Source organism: Semicossyphus pulcher, unplaced genomic scaffold, assembly GCF_022749685.1.
Source record: "Semicossyphus pulcher isolate SPU_LCO1_2020_fin unplaced genomic scaffold, fSemPul1.0.p SCAF_20, whole genome shotgun sequence".
Classification (NCBI taxonomy): domain Eukaryota; kingdom Metazoa; phylum Chordata; class Actinopteri; order Labriformes; family Labridae; genus Semicossyphus; species Semicossyphus pulcher.
In genome coordinates, this window is record NW_027211694.1 from 17,085,561 (window position 1) to 17,105,898 (window position 20,338).

Consider the following 20,338-nt stretch of genomic DNA (forward strand, 5'->3'; position numbering starts at 1 on the left):
CACTGATGCACACACACATTTCTTTTTTAACCCAGGACTCACATGATGAATAAACCCATCAGTTTAATTTTATGATGTGGTCATATCCTATGATAATTTTGGTATAAAAAGTACAGTGTTGCACTTCCTGCATTGCTTCTGGTTTAAATCAACACATTTTATTTTCCTTAAAGCTCCTGTGAGGAGTTTTTCGCTGCTTATGAAACAGACTGAAATTAATTCTGATGACTCTATATGAGCTACAAACGCAAACCAGACCATCAGCGACAAGATTGATTATTTCTGTATAGTTATTATTAATGCCTAAAACTGCTGGCGGGGGGCAGGTGTCAGACGAAGCGACCTTTGTTTACTTTTTCCAGGACAAATATTTAAAGTGAGCGATACTGTTAAAGAAAGCGGGATGAGATTTTCTGTTAAAAACCACCACTTAAGCATGTACAGGACAAAATCAGCAAAGAGATAAGAGGCACGGCTTTGTCCACAGGGGGCGCCAAAATCTACACAAACCGCAAGTTCCTCACAGGAGCTTTAAGGAGATTAAGTTTGCACTAAGAAATTAAAAACATTAAATAACATAAAAAGATAAAAAATCTGCAATACACTGTCAAACATAAAAATTACAAGAAAATAAAAAGACAGTTAAAAAGTGGTAGAAATGATTTACGGGTAGAGCTTTAGAGAGAGAAAGAAATGGAGGACGTGGCTTTCTCAACACTTTAACCCCTCCAGCAAAATGCATTTATAAATTTTTCAGCCAGCTGTCCTTCATAAATATAAGCTATATTTAGCTCTGACAAAGTTTGAAATAGTGTAATGCCCCTTTAAATGAGGAAAACAAGAACCAAAAGTTAACTCTATAATCAATAAGTCACACAAGGATAACTGCACAGTTTGAGGCTACAGATGGCTCAATTTGACATGTATTAGATATAAATATGTGTTTTTACTGTGGTGTATTTCTTGGCAATTGCAAAACAAATTAATGCTGTTTGCTTTTATAATTTGTGAGGTAAAGAAGCTTCAATATGACTTTTGAGAGAACCGCAGAGACAGACGAGGAGAGCGAATACACAGAGGAGAGAGAAAGGTACCTTCTCTCCACCTTAATGTGAGCTGGCATTTGACAGGGATGTGTCAGACTTGTGTGAGTAATGAGAGAGAATGACTGTGTGTGTGCGTGTGTGTGTGTGTGTGTGTGTGTGTGTGTGTGTGTGCAGGAGCGACAGAGAGAGAGAGTACAAACTGATTCAGGGAGAGAGCCTCACTCTAGCTGCTGTGCTGGTATGTGCTGTTACTCTACAGACAGACAGACAGACAGTTGTTCATTGGCCAGTTGGCTGCCATGGTCGCTGGGCTGGCACTCTGAGGTGGTCAGCATGAAATGGGTGGCACCGCATATGTGTGTGTAAGAGTGTGTGCGTACATGTGTGTGTGACTCACTCCCACCTGCAGGGAGACAGAGCCGTGCCAGCCGCCAGGCCTGGAGAACATTACTCACCGTCAGGACCGACGTCTCCTTCTGATACACACACACATACACAAACACACACACACACACACACAAGCATTCAGTACCTCACTGAATAATAAGTAGGTGTCCTGCATTCCAAGACAAAATGCGCCCACCTGCGAATGAAGTACATGCTGCATCCACAGAGACTGGAAGAAGCAGCAAATACAGATTTTAATATAAACCGTGATTTAAAAATAAATCATTACCATTTCAATTCTGAGACATTGCTACAATTATTACGAACAAACGACACCATTGGCAGGACGATTGGCAGCTTCTTCACTGCGTTTTATAATGTGAGTCATCTTGTCTAATTTTACAAAAAAATCTGCTTGGTTGCTTTGTGGCACCAAATAGGAAGAGGGTGCTGATCGTGTGCAGAAATAAGGGATCGTGAAGAAATTATTCGGGTGTAGAGGGGGATCAAACCTTATGCTTCACTTTTTACAGGCCCTCATCGGGGTTATCAGTAAGTACAGTTGATATCCTTGACTAAGAAAATATAACACAAGCTACTAAGTGTTTAAGGTGGTGTTAAAACCATCATTTAAAGCACTTTTTTAGAATTCTGCATTTGGTTAGGCTGCAGAAAAAAGTCTAATAGAATTTAGAAAAATCAGACCCTTACACACTCTTATCAAAACAGCACTTCTTCAGCAAAAAGAAAAAAGAAACTTTTTCTAAACCCACTCGTAATCTTTTGTACTGTCCCTAAAGTAAGCAGAGTTTGCAAGGGGTTAAAGGTTAAAAAACTCTAAGGAATATTTTCCTTTAATTACAGAGCAAAAGCGGCTCTCCAAAGAAGCTAACAGCTTCACATTGCAGAGTGGTGTTTACTAAAGGCAAAATCTCAAGATTGAACAAGACGCAGCAAAATATGTTTTATTCAACCCGCAAAACTGCCCATCAGTAAAATGATGTATAACAAAATCTGATGCAAAATGAGGTAAGTACCAGAGCAGCAAAATGTCGGACTTTTTTTCCTCTTCGGTTCAAAATGAGACTTCAAGTTCCGTGTGACAGCGGAGCATCTCCATTACAACACTGACGAGAAATAAAACAGCTTTTACCACAAAGCAAATCAGGCTTTGGTGCAGAAGCTGTGTGAGTGACACTGATCTCTCTGTGCGAATGTGTGTGTGTGCGCCTGATCTTCATCCATCCATCTATCCATCCATCCATTTACTCTAAGCTCTTAAGCAATGCTGCTGTTAAAAAGTCCCCTAAAACTCTAAGCCAAGAGCAATAACATGAGCGGCAGGAGGATAACGTTGATGTAATGTCAGACACACACAACTGACACCCAGTGTTACTCCCGTGTTAACAAAACCCATCACGGTCTGTCTGTCCGTCTGAAGGCGCGCGCTAATCTGCTCTTAATCGCACGCTCTTATTTACAAAAACTACATTTTTTATTAATGCAGCGCAGGGGGAGGGGAGTGAGGGAGAGGAGGATGATGGTGGTGATGGTGATGATGATTTTGTGATTAAATGATGCCATCGTTGTGGTGGTGGATTAGGACGGGCATGGAAATAGATTAGTTCTGCAGTGGTTTTTCATCATGATTGGCAGGCCTCCAAAACTCACTCACTCCGCACACTCCCTCTTCATTTTCCCTATTTCCATGTCACCCTCCTTTAAACCAGAGCTGTGCAGGAGTCTACAGTTTGTAGGCTGCTAGCACCACCCACTGGTGAAGAAAGACGTGACACTGATACGTTCCTCCCTACTTCATTTCATCTGTACTGGATTGCGCAGAGGTTAGGGACGTAGCAAAACCGAAAAGGTGGTAAATTAAAGAAATAGGCTGAATAGATGTCTGAAAGTACAAAACAAAAGAAGCTGCGCACATGATGCACATGGGGATCAAAAAATGGTGTGGTGCTGCCTGGACTACAATGTGTCCTCTAGTAATTTTTCCAGTCAAAAAAAGTGCTCTGTCTGGGCGTTGGTTTAGCTCACTTGGTAGAGCAGACGTCATATGTACTGAGGGTTCAGTCCTTGACGCACTGATTGCAGGCTCATCTCCTGGTCTACCACTCTCTACTCCCCACATTTCCTGTCTCTCTTCAGGTGTCCTATACAATAAAGGCAAAAGCCAAAAAAATCATCTTATAATCAACTTATCAACCATAGTGTGTTGATACAAAGTGGATAATTCAGGGTGTGAAAGGTGAAGCTAATGTGGAGATGCTTTAAACCTGCATTGTTCCAAATGTTCCATTGTTCCAAAAAAAGTCTAATTGTATTTAAGCTTTTGAGAAAATTACTCTCAACCCTCTGGATTTATTTCCTCACTTTTTTATAAAGAATTTATGGTCTTAATTGCTAGTTTGTTGTCACCTTCTAAATAGAAGGATTTTAATTTTAAAGTAAGGTCCCGTTTAGAAGATTAAAGCAGGGTATAATGTAGGGCAGTGGTTCTCAACTGGTCTAGCCTCAGGACCCACCACCACCAATGACAAATCACGACCCAAATTCCTGAAATTTCTGATACAGAAATGAAACATCACAGTATGTCAACATCACAAAACATATCAGTATCATAGTCATAATCAAAATGAGGAGGTGGCAGGTCAAGGAAAATATTCCCTCTAGAATGAATTCAATTAGCAGCCTTTTTTCATCACAAATAAACTATTAAAAAAAGTGCAAAATAAATGCAACTACTGTAGGGCTCATCAAGTTTCAGGATGTAAATGTAACTGTAGCTGGGATTATCCAATCAGTGGATACATGGAGTGTGAATAAAGTGCACTTGGACGGTACGCGCGTCATAGGAGAGCCTTCAATCTTTTTTTTTTCGAGCACATCCACTGAAAACAGCTCCATGACCCACTTTTGGGTCCCGACACACCAGTTGAGAACCATGGATTTAGGGCATAGCTACCTTGTTATAAAAGGTAAATCATGCTTGCTACAACTGGATGTCATGTTACAAGATGGATTATATACTGTAGACAAAGAAAAAATCTTGTCAGTACTTGTTTCACAGATGCGATCAGTAGAAACATCCCGTTTTGACTTAATAATATATTTATTAAATATGTCCTCATTATGTTGAGAAAAATATGTAATCCAGAAAGCACTACGCTGAATTATGTCTCTGAGTGGCAAACTTTGTGCGTTCACCAACAGCTCCCTGTGGTGTTCCACTCAAAACAAGGAAGTGAATGGTATTTCACACTACTTACAATAGACCTGAATCAACTAAGATTCATACTGTTGTTGCATTGTACTCATCTCACTGCAATTCTATAGTGTAAATCTCCATAAATAAACCCCAGCGACCCTGAACAGTAAGGATAGTGGTTGGATGGATGGAAAGAAGTCTTCGTTCCATCAATACTTGAGGTCGAAGTTCTTCCTCGTGTCATGAGATTATAGCTGTGATAGACATATGTTGATTAGTTGCGTACAAATGCAGTTTGAAAAGTGTTAAAGAACATTAGGATGGAGATTTCCTCTGAGCGCACATTGAATGTGTGAAGTTTTGGAAAGAGAGACTGACCACTTCTCTGCCCTTCAGCATCAGCGGTCAGCAGCCATCACAGCTCTCTCTGCTTCCTCATTAGGATTCTGAGAGAAACACAACTGAGACAAGTAGGCACACACATATGTACAACAGCGATACACCCACAGAGTAAACACACTCACACACACAGTTTGATTCTAATTGGGTGACCCAAAGCCACTGATATCATCTGCTATGGTGTGAGACCACAATCTCACTCAGTGCGGCCGGCGGCCTCTGCAGCCACGACGCCTCCGAAGAAGGCTGGAGGAGTGAGGGAAGGAGGGAAGGGTAAAGAAAAGACAAATAGAAGACAAACTGGCCTTGGAAGGAAGGAGAAGAAGAAGAGGAAGAGCACAACAACAACGACAAAAACACAAAGTGGCGCCGAGTTCATTAATTAGAATTTCAAATTGGACAAACTCAAGATGACAGCGTTGCGCTTGTCAAATCAGATCAAGCCCCGGCGGGGTGAGAGAGAGGGTAGAGGGAGAAGGAGCCACACTGCTCAGAGCCAAATACCACTCTTAGTAGCTGAATGGGTGCCATCTCTCTCTCTCTTTCCCTCTCTCTCTCTCTCTTTCTCTCCATTTCCTCTGATTACGCCGACCGCCTCCCCTCTGTCCCCACGTGAATGTCATGGCCGCCTTAACAAGAAGTGACAATTAAAACATCATCGGCGTCTCCAGGCTGAATGGGAGCGGCCTGCCGGGGTCCCTGGTGTCTGTGAGGGAGGGAGAGAGGGAGGATAAGGGAGAGAGAGAATGAAAGACATGGAGGACCTGGAGGGAGAAGGCCATGAGCTGAAAGAAATGGAGAGTAAGATACTTTGGCAACATATACTGAACTATTAAGCCAATAATGCTCAATAAATTCAACTGAGATAAGTGGATGTATATGTGTACTGTCTGCTTTCATGGTCTAATCAGATGGAAGGAGCAGTTTCATATTTTTTTACAGTACACTTTGCACTTTTGTTTACACTTTGTTATTGTTTTCCAACATTATATCGCTAATATTGTGTCAGAAATGTCGGAAAATTAAGGTCGTTTAGAATCAAACCTCTGACTTTGCTAAATCGGCACAGTGCCAGTGTTTCCATCACCTCACTTCAGATACTTTAACACTAAGTAACACATTTTTGCCTCAGAGGCTCATCGACTTTTTGTGATGACAAGCGATGTCCAATCAACACTTGTCAACTCGAAGTGAGTATCAATGAAATCACAACTCAAATATGTAATCCTGTGGTCCCAGGATAGTTCCAGAACATCCAACATGCCCTTAAACAATCACGCAATGTGTCCTCACCTGTCTACATGTCATTTAGATTAGATTAGGTGTAATTCTAAAGATCCCTGTGGGCGAATAATGAAGTGAAGAGCTGGAGAAACTAATTTATAGCTAATGATAATTGACCAACTGTTGTGGCCTGTTAATTGAAAGAGATAGCAAACGATAGAAAAGATAGGAGTCTACACTTGACTGTAAGATTTTGGGATACATGCTTTGGTGATTTCACCAGTGGCCTAGATTAAGTAGCCTAGATGGTATTTGGCATTTTGAAGTATGTGTTTTGTGTGTGTGTTGGTGTGTGTGTGTGCACTCGCTGGGCTCTAGACCAGCTGTGCCACTGCACACAAGGAGCAAGCTGCTGCCAAAATGAGCTGTCTTCACAAAGAGCCAAAAATCATCCAGCGTGCCACTGGGCAACCCCTCGCACACACACACACATGCACACGCAAACACACACACATTCACACATGTGTGCATCCACTTCAAGCACAGGCAAAGCAGTTCTAAAGACAAGATCCTCGTAAATGAGTCGTGAATTTAGTAGTGGACACAACTTACCTCCTGAGTTTTCATGTTTAAACTACATTGTACCCTTAATTAGCCTGCAAATGTGTGTGTATGTGCAAGCGTTCACGTGTGTGAAGAGCCAAACAGCCAAGGGCTCTCCGGTTTGATGGTTTTCTGTTATGACTCCATTATGCTGATGGCTTTGGTTCTGTTCCAGGTTCTCTATGTGTGTGTGTGTGTGTGTGTGTGTGTGTGTGTGTGTGTGTGTGTAAGATGTCAGTAAAACACTTGCAATCCTCAGCATTATTAAAGATTTTGGAAACGTCTGAGAAGAGATTTGCTCGCACCCAAAGTTCCTGACTTTGAAAAGTACTCAGAAAGTAGGGACTATTTTATTGCACCTGGTCCTAAAGTGAGATACAGTAGTGACTGAGTTCCTCTGGGTCTTTATTGACAATATTTAACACAGTATTATAACTTATGGACATAAGCCTTCATGTAATAATCCCAAAAAATCATTACAGCATTTATATGGAAGTATGAGGGTCCCTTTTAAATGAGTGCAAATGTGCATTGATAGGCTGAACATTTATTGTGCTATATTTTCAGAGACGCACTGTTTTGTAATCCCCTGAACACAGACCTTATACAGACAAACTTTAGGACATTTCAATTGTTCCTTACAATAGTAAAGAAACTAAAGTATGTTACGTATTGATTTGTCTAATATTAATATAATACAAATTTAATTTAATTAATTATTACATAATCATCAGTGTTTAAATGTTAGATATTAGCATGACCACATTAAGTGAAGCTGCATAGACTATGATAATAGCATATCCTTAAAATCAAAAGACACATATCTCTTTGCACCACTCGGTTAAACTGTCAAACTTTTGGACAGCACAAAACAATGTTTTCATATCATACCTTTACAAAAACTTAAATTAAATTCCCCCTTTAGCTGGTTTGTAACTCTAGCACAGTGTTACAAATTCTCTTCACACGTTTGAGTTTGGTTGGAAAAGAGATAAGAAGCAGCAGAATAAGCCATGGTGGCTGCTTTACTGTAAGTTATTGTGCAGTATTGCATGAGACATTAGCCTACTTTTGTTAATTATTTGGACAGTTGTGTGTTTGTTATTAGTCTAAGTTTAGAAGGAGCCAAAGTGGTGTGACATTAATGCCACAAAGTAGTAGTAACAGTGTATTGCAATTAGCTTACAAATATTGCACCTACATTGTTTTTTTATAAATACAAGTAGATTATGTCTTTGGTTGTTGCATTATCGTATGTCCTGCTTGTACACACACTCGTCTTTGTGCATGTGTGTGTTCCAGGATTCTTCTTCACTGCTACACCAGGAAGGTCCAGTCGCTGTGTATGCGTCCATACTGTAAGAAAGCAAAGGTCGTGGAAAGGTCAAAAGAGAGACTTTGGCCTTCTGGGGCCTGAGAAGTAAAGAAAATCTCACATCACTAAGTGCTAAACTTGCTCGGCGCTGCTTAATTGCGAGCAAAACACAAATCAAAAAATGAAATCAAATATCCGTAAGCAAATCTGCAAACTCAGCCACCAACAGAACACAACACAACAGAGAAAAGGAACTATAATAAAAATCAAAACAAAATGTTCCCCAATCCGTGACAGCCGCGCAGACAAATCCAATTATTTGTGTCTCATGTTGCAAATTTGTTCTAATGGTCGAAGTGAGAAAGTAAATAAACGCCTGCGAAGGGGAAACAAAAGAATGTGATTTCTAATTAACTTGAAAGAGGAACAGCAGGGCGACTTAGTAAACCCATCTTTCATCTGCTGCCTCAGACCACTCATTTGTTTGTTGCACAATGTTGTCTTCAAGAGGGGCGGGGGGAAGTGTGTGTGTGGGGGGATAACACTGCACTGCTTCCCTCCAAATGAAATGTCAACAGATTTAACAGCGCTGTGGAAGAAGCGCAGCGTTTTCCAGCGTTTTGTCGATTTTATTGTTCATTAAGCTTCGCTGCCGCCGCTTCCCCCCTCAAATCTTCTTCCTCCTCCTCCTCACCCACTTGTTCGAGGCTTCATTTGCAGCATCTTGGCTTTGAAGATCACAAAAGGCTGAGGCAATAATTGGGTTTGTGCAATTACAGCGAGCTTAATGAGAGAATTCAGGAGTTTGTCTTGCCCCTATCTCCAACTCTACACACTCCAGCATTAGGCCGGAAACGGTCTCTCTCTGAGGCTCTGTGGACTAAGGAAGATGTTATCTGTTATAAAGATTTGTTGCATCCATTCACAACACACATCACGCATGCATACAAGGTCTTAACGATGGAGCGAGCAGATATGATAATCGCCTGGCCCGGACTGACCAGAAACACAAAACAACAAAAACACAGATGCAGCACAGAAAGTAAAGAGAGTGAGAGAGAGACAAAGCAAAGGAAAAGAGATAAAAGTCACCACGAAGAGATAAGACACATCAAATAATCTAAATGTTTAGAGGACGTTCAGGCAGATGCAGTCAAAGTTTGTGACTCACAATCAGTCAATCGTCATCAAAACAAATAAGCAAGGACACAATGACCTTTAGGTCTTTTGATTCATTTGTGAAACTTTGTCGAACCAGAAATTCCAAAATCATGTTTTAGCTTAGTTGTGCTTCTTCAGTTCATTCACGGATTGAGAGACAGAAGAGGTTAAAGTCCATTGGTTCCAATAGGAGTGAAACCCCCACTGTAGGTTTACATGAAATATAAAACAAATAATGGGGGAACCCTTGACAATAAATGGGCAAGAAATAAGAATTTTGTATTCATTCTTTAGGACATTCTTCCAGCCCCTCTGTTTTTCTGTAAATCGTTACATAAGTTGACACCCTTAGGCTTCAAACTGTTAGGCCCAAACTAGACACCAGTATTTTGTGTTTAATAGGCTTCCTATTATGTTTTTTATGTTAAAGGGCCAGTTTACCTATTTTCACCCTCAGTCCTATCATGCTATTATGGGGAGCTAATGCCATTATGGTAGGAAACAAAATGCAATTTCGCTCTGTGCCTTTGGAGGACGTATCCACTTCTTCAATGGGCCCTGGAAAACCACCAGACTACGTACAACACGTCATCCAATGTCATGTCTTGTTCAAAATCGTCGGGTTTGAAATGTAGACTGCAGACTGTAGAAGATTTTTTAAACAATCCACCGTTATATTCTTGTCGTATTTCAGATTCTGTGCCGCTCTGACCCATTGCCTGCAGCAAAACGGTAGTATTTCACTACAGCTTGCATGCTGGGTGTTGTAGGAATATAGAATGGGCGAAACCATGAGCTCTACAACTTTCTCCACAGCTATGGCGCCAATTTAAAATATTATTGCTTCTAGTGATTACAGAAAATACCAGCTTTGACTGACTTGTGGCTTTTACCAGCAGTGAATTGCTTCTTTAAATCATAATCTGAAAGCAACAAAAGTTTTTTGTATGACATACATTACTTATAAGTTACCTGTTAAACATGTACAACTAAAACACATTTTGGTGGAAACTTAATATAGAAGGCCTGAAAAAACCTGAACAATGGCTGTGGTTTTGCAAGATAAAGGTTCAGTGTACACATTTACTAAGACTTCCATAGTCTAATATAGATCTCAACAATACGAGGCCCTTTCCCAATACAAGTGCGAAAATCAGAATTGCATTTAAGCTCATTCCCATACTAATAATAGGCTCATTACACAGCACAATAAACAAAAAGTCAGCCTTCAGCAGAGAACATTATGAATCTGTTTAAACCTGCAGTGCAGCATACACTGCAGTGTTTGTAGGCCATGTACAATATTACCAAGTCATTACTCATTACCTAACAAGATATTTCACTTATTATCTACTTACAGGCAGGATAATGTATGCAGTGGGTGTACAATGAAAAAGGACCAATGGGGGTTTGTTCATGAAATAACAACTTAATGCATTTATCTTATTGAGTTACATAATAACCACTGAGATAACAGTCCTGTAATTCAATGATAGAAATGCAGGATGAGTTAAGTTAGGTTACGTCTTCCCTTCTTATTTTTCAGTGTAATCTTCTTATTGTTGGTTAATAAATATGTGAGCACTCATAAGTATAAATGTTCGAGGCAATATCAGTTAGTCCCACAGCGACTGCAGCTTGCACTTTAACCTTTTATTCTGTCGGATTTTTTCACCTACAATCACATCACTGAATGCCTTATCTAAAGTCACCTGTTAATACATGACATTAGAGTCCTAAGGGCGACAGGAGTGTAAAAAACATAGACGCTCAACCAGCTGTTACTCAGTGAGGGGAAACATCTGTGGGATGTTGGTGTGTCTGCATATGTGCACACATGCTTGTGTGTGTGCATCCACCAACCTGTATATCGGTGAGTTCTTTTGCGATCCTTGAAGTCAACTGTGTGTTTTTATCCTGACAGGGGATATGCAAGTTCTAAAAAAAACACAAAACCACACAATTATAATAATTTAATTGGCTCTGTGTATGTGTGCTAGTTACGATATAAATGACCAAAACATAGGGAATATTAAGAAAACACATAATGATATCAAAGCAAGCCGCCACAGGGCCCTATCAGCCTTCTAAAAAAGAGAACTGTCCGTGTTTGCACGAGAGACCATGAGCCTCATTCATCAAAAAACGAAACATCTTAAAGTTTTAACACGATTCCAAATTAATGGCTTTGTATTAAAACTTTCTTTTTTTATAAGAAAAAGTGTATCAAATTTAGACTTAGCATAACTTTTTTTATTAAATTAAAGGCTCTAGAAACAAAGTGCAACTTCCCTTAAGTTATTATGAAAGAAAAATCTTTTCGAAAATTGAATCAAATCAAAATGGGAATACTTACAGCAAGCAGCTTAGCAGAAAGACTGCAAAACAAGGGCAAACAGCTAGGCTGGCTCTTTCTTTTTGTTTTGTTTTTTCAGCAACCAGACCCTTTAAGCTCATAACATTAAAACTCTCTTGCAAAACAAAAGTAAGAATGTCAGATTGTAGTTTTGCAAGATTGTCTATGCTTCACTTTTGACAAGAAAATGAATAAGAGTGTGTTAAACTCTTTCTTTAAACCATTTATAATATTTAACTTACAGTACAATGTAAAGTGTCTTATCTAAAGAGTACACGACTAATTGTTTGAGGGAAACATCATGATTCACAACCAAAGCTTGCAATGTCCAGTGTTAAAATTAGCTAAGACTGAATACAGGTGATGCTCAAATGATTTGAAATTTCCCCAGCTAAGCTTTTTAACATTATTTATTTACTGTTTAATTTGAAAAACAAGAGGGGATAATGTTGTAGGATCTGAGTGATAAATCAAACCCACTAATTATGTTAATATAAACATTCATTTTTGTTTAAAACATAATCTTCTGGTTCAAATTTCTAAACAGAGGGATACACACATGATGTCTGTGCTGCTTTCTCTTACCTCTCCCTGGTAAACAATGTGTCCTATGGGGCAAATCATGCAGGCAGTACCAGAGCCAAACATCTCTCTGACCCGCTGCTGCTTCAGAGCAGAGCACAGCTGGCTCATGGTCAGGTAGCGCTCTGTAACCTGAAATTCATCCTGGGCACAGAGGTGAGCAGAAAGGACCAGAGTAAATATGCTTCCTAATTTGTAATATTTATACATGCATGTTTTTCATTTATGATGCCTCTCTCACCCATTTCCTGGTTAGTTCCAGGATGCTCTGTCGGGTTACACCTGGGAGTATGATACCGTCTAGGGGTGGAGTTGCAAGTTCCTCCTCTGAGAAAGAATAAATTAATAGGTCAAAACAAATCCTCGAATTTGGAAGCATTACTAGAAATGCTGTGTGGCATTATGTTGTAGTGACATTGTTCTGCCAGAAGAGGGCAGGTTAGTAAAACATTTTAGATCTGGATTTGGAGCTATGTGCAGCAAAAGAACCTGTAATTTGCCCAGTGGGGTTCTTGTTGTGGGACCAACCTCCAATTTCATTGATCCAGTGCAGAAAAATATTCATGGTTCCTGCCTCAGTGATCTGGTGGTCCTCTCCGTACAGCCACAACACCTGCTGACACCCATAATCCACTGCTTCATACTGGGCCAACAACGAACATCCATAATTCCTGCAGGAAATCCAAAACAACACATGCTATCATGATTATATTGCATGAAATAGCTCTTATTAAGCCCATGCATTAAAAACATGCATAGAGTATGTGCATACCCACCCTCCCATCTTGCAATCTCCAGTTCCTCCTTCCCAGGCCCGAGTGTACTTTGGGTCGGCCCATAAGGATAGGGCCTCTGCCTCATTGTTGAAGTAAGAGCCCGCTTGACATAAGATCACATACAGCAAGGCATGGCCGGGCTTCTTCACACCCAGAGAGGGCTATGATGGACACATGAATACATAGATAACATTAAAATTGAAAAAATAAATCTCCACAAATTTTGCTAATTCATGCTTCTTCTTACCTCAGTGCTAATAAATGTTGGTCTGATGTACAGACCTGCTGAGTCTGAGTGAGGAACCCAGTCCTGATCAATCTCTACCAGTCGCCTGATACACTCCAGCAGCTCAGAATGATCGAAGGTCTGGAAGAGGGACAGAGAAGAAAATAAGGAGAGTGGAAGTTGAGTAGGAGAGAAATAAAAGACAAGAGGAAAGATCAACTATCTTTTCCATCCATTCATCCACCCATTCATTCCTCTCATCCATCTTACAGGGAGACAAGCTCTCCTAGCAGACTTGGACATGCGGTTCATGTTGAGCATCGGTCTGAAGAGACGCAGACGGTTGTCATCCCCGCGGTAGGCCTTCAAGCCTTCAAACAGCTGGTGAGAAGAGAAGAAAAGAGAATAAATGACAAACATGAAGAAACTAAAGAAAGATTTCACTGTATCACAATTGATAAACCAAATGCTAAATACTAAACTAAAATGGTGTTTGTGCCTTGGGCTGATCAAAAGGCTAATCATGCAGTTTTATTTTACAACACAACACCACAGAAGTTGAACATTTTATACGAGTGGCAATCATACTGAGTGCATGAATATTTCCCATGAATTGAATGACCATAAGCTGTCTCTAATGCTGTTTCTGAGTATATGACATCATAACAAACGGCTTCACAACAGCTGAACATATGAGACCACACCAGCTCAGGGCCTCCACACACAGCTTCTTCACCCTTTTGATTATATTGTTATCTATTCAAGCTAAACAGATATATAAGAAGTTACTTTAAAGTTTGAATCCTTCAATGTACCTGTACGCCATAGTGAAGTGATGAACATGCTGGGTGTAATGACATATTCCCAAAGGGCTTGATGAGCGGCGCCTGCCAGCCCTCGGTCGCACTCCACTCTATGGTCAGCATGTGGTCTGTGAAGACAGTCCCGAAGGAGGCTACTTCAGGCTTGGTCTTTGGAGTGGAGGACAGCTGGATAACCAGGTCAGCAGCCTGGTTAAAAACACAGAAACAGAACAGCAGAGAAAACTGTAACATTTGAAAATGACTCTTAATGTTTAATGCAAGTATCTATCCAATACTTGCACTGCAGCAAATACAATAATCACAGTAAGAACCTAGCTGGCGGACAAAGTGAAGGATATAGCTGAAAAATAGGCAGAAATTTTCCTCAGGGATTGGTAGAAACCAAAAACAAAGCTAAAAGAGAGTTAATAATGGATTTAAATTTGCTAAACAGGAAACAGGACTCCATATGAACAACAATGTTGTTCAGTAGCTGCTGGTTGTGTAATTAAGCAACAGTTTGCTAACAAATTCACCAATCAACTAACAGAGGAGATGATGTGTCAGTGTGAACTTGTTTCTGCTCCAAGTGGCCAGAAAAATGCATAATTGCAGGTTTAGAACTGATATCCGGATCAACCAGTGTTTTTGGCCTGCATAAGTTGCTCTTACACTGACATTGTGAGAGATTAATTCAAAAATTGCTGCAAGCATCATGAGCCACAGTTCAACTTAGTGCCTGCAACAAATCAAAAGCAGGTTGAAACTTTATGTGAACCCGCATTAAAGCTGTCTCTCTCAGAGGTCAAAGGTCATGTGAAGGTACAAAAGGGAATTGTGTCAAAATAACCATGCAAGGGCTTGAATATGAGTAATCCAGTCTGAGTCAATTCTGTCCCCATACTGCCTTTATGATGATGCTTCAGTAACAGCAGGTTGAGAAATATGTGTCATATTTATCAAGAGCTGTGCTGTCCTTTCCTGCTGTTCAGCAAGAGAGAGTCATGTGATCCTTCTCTTAAACAGACACCTCTTTAAGGTCTGACATTTAGATAGTTATCTGCTCCAATTGGCTGGGATTAGACTGCTCTTCATCCCCTCCTTCAGGATGCAGAAGGCAGCTTGTCATAATCCCAGATTACTGTGCTGTAGATTGACCACAGTACAATACCATGTGAAAGTTATAAGAGGAAAGTGTTTTTCCACTGTATTGTCTTTGATTGTTTTATGAGTGTAATCTCAAGTACCCATATGCATATTTAGGTATTTTTTCACTTTTTTATTTTCTAAAAAAAAAAGCCAAGAATATCCGCTGGCACACCATTATTGGACAACTGTTATTTTTAAACATTTCACAAGATAACAAAAAAACACAGTAAGCCTTGATCCTCCTTTTTCTTTTGCACTCTGTTGTGATAATGAGCCGTAAACCCTTTTCACTGTTACCAGCACGACAGTTTTTTTTTTCAGCGATCAAGTATGGATTAAGTTAACAATGGAAGCAAAAGTATCGACACATCTCCAAACGGAAGCCAAGCTTGTGAGTGTTGCGTCTGTGTGTGGGTGTGTGTGTCTGCACATGTCCATCCTAATCTCTACCTGAGCCTGCTGTCTACTGGTCAGGCGTTCAGGGTCAGAAAACAAGCAAAGCTCCAGCTACTTAGCGTGAGCTGGGAAAGTGGATTGTGCTGAGAACAAGCACAGGAGTAGACACTGGTCTTGTCATTACAACCAAAAAATGGCAACATCATGCATTTCATTCTGTTGAAAGACAAGCTAAATCAAATGCCTTAGAAAAGACCACAGAGCTTGACAGCAAATTGACTTTTTCAAGTGCCAGAATATCTATTGGATTACTTTTTCAAATGTTTTGTTGTCACAACAAGAAAACAGTTGAATGATTTAGGCTCTTAAGGCTTCTCAGTACTGCACTCAATAACATGAAGACAAGAAGCAGCTCTGGAATATCTTCTATGAGGAGGACAAGGGGGGATTTTTAAGTGTCAAGAAGCCAAGGAATCATGAAGATGCTGCAGCTGGAGCAGCTACTGAGGGTAGGTACTCTAAAATTATAATGGCTTTTAGACAGCTGCCTTTAACAAAATCTATTGAAGTTAAGGAGTCAATCCATTCTACAAACCTCACAGCCACAACACAAGATTCACTACCTTAAAGCTTGGAATGCTGTTGTCAGCCATTGGAGGGTGGAAATGAAGCAGATTCCCTGAAAACAATTTGAAAAATGTTAACAATACAATAAAAAATACTCTACTACTTTAAATACACACTCTTCAATACTCTAAGTGTTGCATCAGGAAATATTTCAGGAGTGATATAACGTGTTGAACAGGTAGTTGAAATATCTAGCAGAATAGCCTTTGTCAATTAACTCATGTTCCATGTCCTCATTTCAAATTATTATTTAGGGCAACTGAGTTGACAGTATTTCTAAGACCATACGTAAACATATACATCACATATACATCCATAGAACTGCTGCAGACACACCATAGACTGTCTTTAGTACTCCAAGATTATTGTAAATGTATATAAAACCTAACAATTATCTGGTTTGAACTCAATGTCAGTGTTTTTTGCACTGTATCAACCCTTAAGTTAACCATCACCTTGTATATTGAAGGCATCATTGTGTCAATTATATTTTTGAATGCAAGTGTAAAATGACATACAGCTTGTGATTGAAATAGTATAGCCTAAATGATTTGCCTTCACAAACAATGGCTTTACATATGGGCTAAGAGGTGACAACGAATGATAATCGTCCACATAGGGGTTTTAAGTAGGTATATCAGTAATAAGGCCGTTTTAGTATTTTAGTTTAGTATTGTGTTACTTACATTTTTCGAGATTAAAACAAAATCTGCGTCACTAGTATTTATCACATCTTCGGTCAAGCAAACTAATCGATATTGTAGGATAAGTTACCTTTAGGGCAGTAGAGACGTCTGACCCAAACGTTGCTGTGATGGAAGTTGAATACCAGCTGAGCACCTTCAACTCCTACTTGCTAAACCGCTTACTGAGTGCAACAAGTCCCCTTATTCGGTTGTCATGACACCATGCATCTAAGCTAACCCAATTAATATTTCAACACATGTGCCGTGAAGTGTGTCAGTGGCACAATACCATTGTCCCTGCAATAGGGGAAATGTGGCTGTCTATTTTTGTTTTGTTTTCCTTTTATTTTCTTTTATAAACGTTTAATGTTACACTAAACTGTATATGTGATTGTGAGAAATAGGCTCGTAGAAGTAGTTGAGACACTAAAAAAAAGGGAAAGTACTATTCTTATGGACAAGCCTAAAACAACATTAACGTTTAATGAACTTTTCATAATAATAGCACAACATATTTTAATTTATCCTGTAGCCTGCTAGATCGCTATGTGTCCTTCAAGCCACAGGGAGGAGGTGCTGGCTCATTTTTTGAGTCGTCAACACCCACTGAAGTTTTAACTCTTTCTGTCTCGAGCGCTGAGCTTGTTGAAACTACCTGTGCGCGTGCTCTCTGTATGCAACTGGACAGTTAACCAAACATTTCGTCGTGGATATTTGCTCAAAAGCGTTACAAGGTAACTAAAATATATCAACTGCCGACAAATAAGAGATTATTGGGAAGAGAAACACAGCAGGTGTTTTGTAGACTTATTGATCAGGTATCGATATTTGTATGGATATAAATGTGTCCTGTCGAAGATAATACTAAATGTTTTGTCGTGTTGCTATCGTAGTTGGACAGTATTCTCTTCTAAGTCCTACAGGTCCTAGAGACATTTGTTTTGCGTATATTTGTTATTTCAGAGTTGCTCATCCTACAAATGAATTGTTATAAAAAAAATATTGTTATATCTAATTTTAAATGTCACTTGGCTAAAACGGAATTGGCTATTTAGTGAGTAAATTTCTGTTTAAAATTCGAAAGCAAACTCTTGAACTAATTAGCTCGTTTGCACACCTGGGGCCTAAATATGCAATGCTTTAATTTGAACATATTTGGTCTTGTCTTTCTTCGTGTACAAGCCAATTTTGTTCAATTCTGAAACCCTGGTGTTTTCCATGTAGTCCTACAGTCATTTCACTTGTCATAATTTAGTGTTGCTGATAGCAAGGTAATTATTTGACACCCCATGTATCCTTGTCTTACATATTCCCTCCATCTTATTCCTGTCTGTAGTCCCTCTTTGCCTCCTTCTTTGCTTTTTTTAAAGGTCTCAAAACAAGAGCCCTTGTCTATTACAGCCAAGGATTGTTAAAACGAATTGTAACTATTTGGTATTGGTGGCTTGTGTAATCCCTTTCTTCCCATAGCTGAAAATTTTCATATCAGCCTCAGATATTCACAGCGTGTGCCAGTTATCCAGCACATTATGCTGTTAGGCTACGCTGTTTGTTGTCTACCAGCAGAATAATCTCTTTCTTTCTTTCTTTCGGCTCCATTTGACCCATTTTAAAATATTTTCTACTTCTCTCCCTCAGACTTCAGCCTCGCCTCTAGCCAGGAAACCAGCACTGGAGCCCTGCCTTCAGCAGCATGGACTATTACACGCCCCAGTCAAATCGTCGCCATAACCCCGTGGACAGCATCTGCCGTAAACTGCAGACCATTCAGTGGCGTGGTGACCGAGAGCCCAATTCACCATTCCAGATTCCCAAACTCTCTTCCAGTAGTTACGACAGCCCGCAGTGTGGCCTCAGGCACAACCTGGAGGCAATCCTAAAGAAAGGAGCCATCCACAGAGACGAAGGGGAGAGGGGGAAGGAGAGAGTGAAGGAGAAGGAGAAGGAGAAGGAGAAGGGGAAAGGGAAAGGGAAAGGGAAAGGGATGGGTATGCAGGGCTCTGCTGCTTCCCAAAGGAACAGCAGAGGTCCCTCTGTCCCTATGTCCAACCCTTCTACCCCAGCATGCAATCCCTCCTCGCCAGTTAATGTCACATACACTATCATGAGCACTCTTGGAGAGAGGAGAGGTGCTGATGGGAGTGATTTAAGCAAAGTTAAGACATGGCAGAGGTATTGTTCGACACCTGCAGGCCAGTCCAAAGACTCCCCTTACTTTACATTCACACAGGGACCCCATTCTGTGCAGCCAGAGTGCGAGAGGCAGAGCAGGAGCCCCCCTATGTCTCACACCTTCACCCCAAACCACAGCACCCTTACCTACAACCTTAACTTCTGCTCAGCGGACACAGGGAACTCAACAGAGTGCGAGCTTCCCTATCCAGCCCTGGTTGTGAAAAGACTGTCTATGGGAGATGGAGGTAGGTAGGAGCAACTGATGGCCTGTTGGCAAGTTTTTGTAGCAGCGGAGTTGCAGAAAACAAAAATGGAAAGTTGTGAAAGTACTTTCTTGACAAAGGCGACAGTAGTTCGACAATAATACTCAAATTTGTTTTGCCTGGGCTTTTAGCCACGTCACATGGTCTTGATCAGCAGTTCTTCAGTTTGCTGACGACAGTCCGTGATGAGGAATGGGAAATGTTACAAAGCTTTCAACAAATGTTGTAAATCGATCTTGAGTCAAGAATCTTTATTTATTTATATATTTTATTTGTATAGGGACTAACAAAGGTTAAAAGGGGGCTCCATTGATGAGTTAAGAGTAGCCCCAAACTAACTTGCCTTATGTAACTTTGTTATGGATCGAGTGTCTTAACCTTTCTGTGCCCGAAGGAAAATTTATCATGTGCTTGGTTTGCTATGCAACTCAATGTACTCAGTGTGTTGTGTGTCATATCCATGCCCAGGATCCTCATTGACCTCTGAAAACAGGAAGGAAAATATGGCAGAAATCAGTCTTATCTGTGAGGAGAATCTGCTAGATACTATCTTCCATGCCTGTGACACCCAGCGCCGAGGTACGCCCACACTCACACACATGCTAATATAGTTACAAAGTCAATAGCGGTTGGCTCTCGCATTCGAGTGTTTTTTTGTGTATTAGAATCATTCTTTCAACTTCCAATAGTCAAATAGTATCAGCATTGTCTTCCTCTTTGCCTCCCAAGCATTTCTCTCAGTAGGTGGCTTTCTTATCATTCAGAGACTTCTGTGTTTTCTCAACGTTTTTGATGCTTATGTGAGTGTTCCATGTTGTGCGGCAGGTAAGTTAGGGGTATAGAATCTTTGAAGTATGAAGCAGGTGGGAATTTTGTTTTAATTTTGTTATTTATTTGGCTTATTTTTTAATGAAGGAGATAGTCATTTCAGTTCTTTATTTTCATCA

General features: G+C 40.2%; 2 protein-coding genes across 8 annotated transcripts in view; one reads left to right on the forward strand and one right to left on the reverse strand.

The window, feature by feature from the left end:
• Positions 1 to 8,193: 8,193 nt before the first annotated feature.
• On the reverse strand, positions 8,194 to 16,293 carry bcat1 (branched chain amino-acid transaminase 1, cytosolic). Of its 6 annotated transcripts, XM_069671199.1 has the most exons (10): positions 16,264 to 16,293; positions 14,108 to 14,302; positions 13,563 to 13,673; positions 13,314 to 13,433; positions 13,067 to 13,227; positions 12,819 to 12,961; positions 12,532 to 12,617; positions 12,294 to 12,434; positions 11,216 to 11,290; positions 8,194 to 8,232 (listed from the first exon to the last, which is right to left on the reverse strand). In XM_069671199.1, exons 1-10 carry the CDS (start codon positions 16,291 to 16,293, stop codon positions 8,194 to 8,196), a joined length of 1,101 nt encoding a protein of 366 aa, XP_069527300.1. The 6 variants fall into 6 exon arrangements, with proteins under 6 accessions (XP_069527300.1, XP_069527301.1, XP_069527302.1 ...); XM_069671200.1 differs by lacking the exons at positions 13,563 to 13,673; positions 16,264 to 16,293 and having other exon boundaries at positions 14,108 to 14,299; XM_069671201.1 differs by lacking the exons at positions 13,314 to 13,433; positions 16,264 to 16,293 and having other exon boundaries at positions 14,108 to 14,290.
• A 1,304-nt stretch (positions 16,294 to 17,597) lies between these two features.
• The window catches only part of lrmp (lymphoid-restricted membrane protein), a 33,085-nt gene continuing 30,344 nt past the window's right edge, over positions 17,598 to 20,338 (forward strand). For both annotated transcript variants that reach the window (XM_069670721.1, XM_069670722.1), the window contains exons 1-3: positions 17,598 to 17,687; positions 18,592 to 19,373; positions 19,860 to 19,970. In XM_069670721.1, coding sequence (XP_069526822.1) covers positions 18,647 to 19,373; positions 19,860 to 19,970 — 838 coding nt within the window. In that variant the 5' untranslated portion in view covers positions 17,598 to 17,687; positions 18,592 to 18,646. The remainder of the gene's footprint in view (positions 17,688 to 18,591; positions 19,374 to 19,859; positions 19,971 to 20,338) is intronic.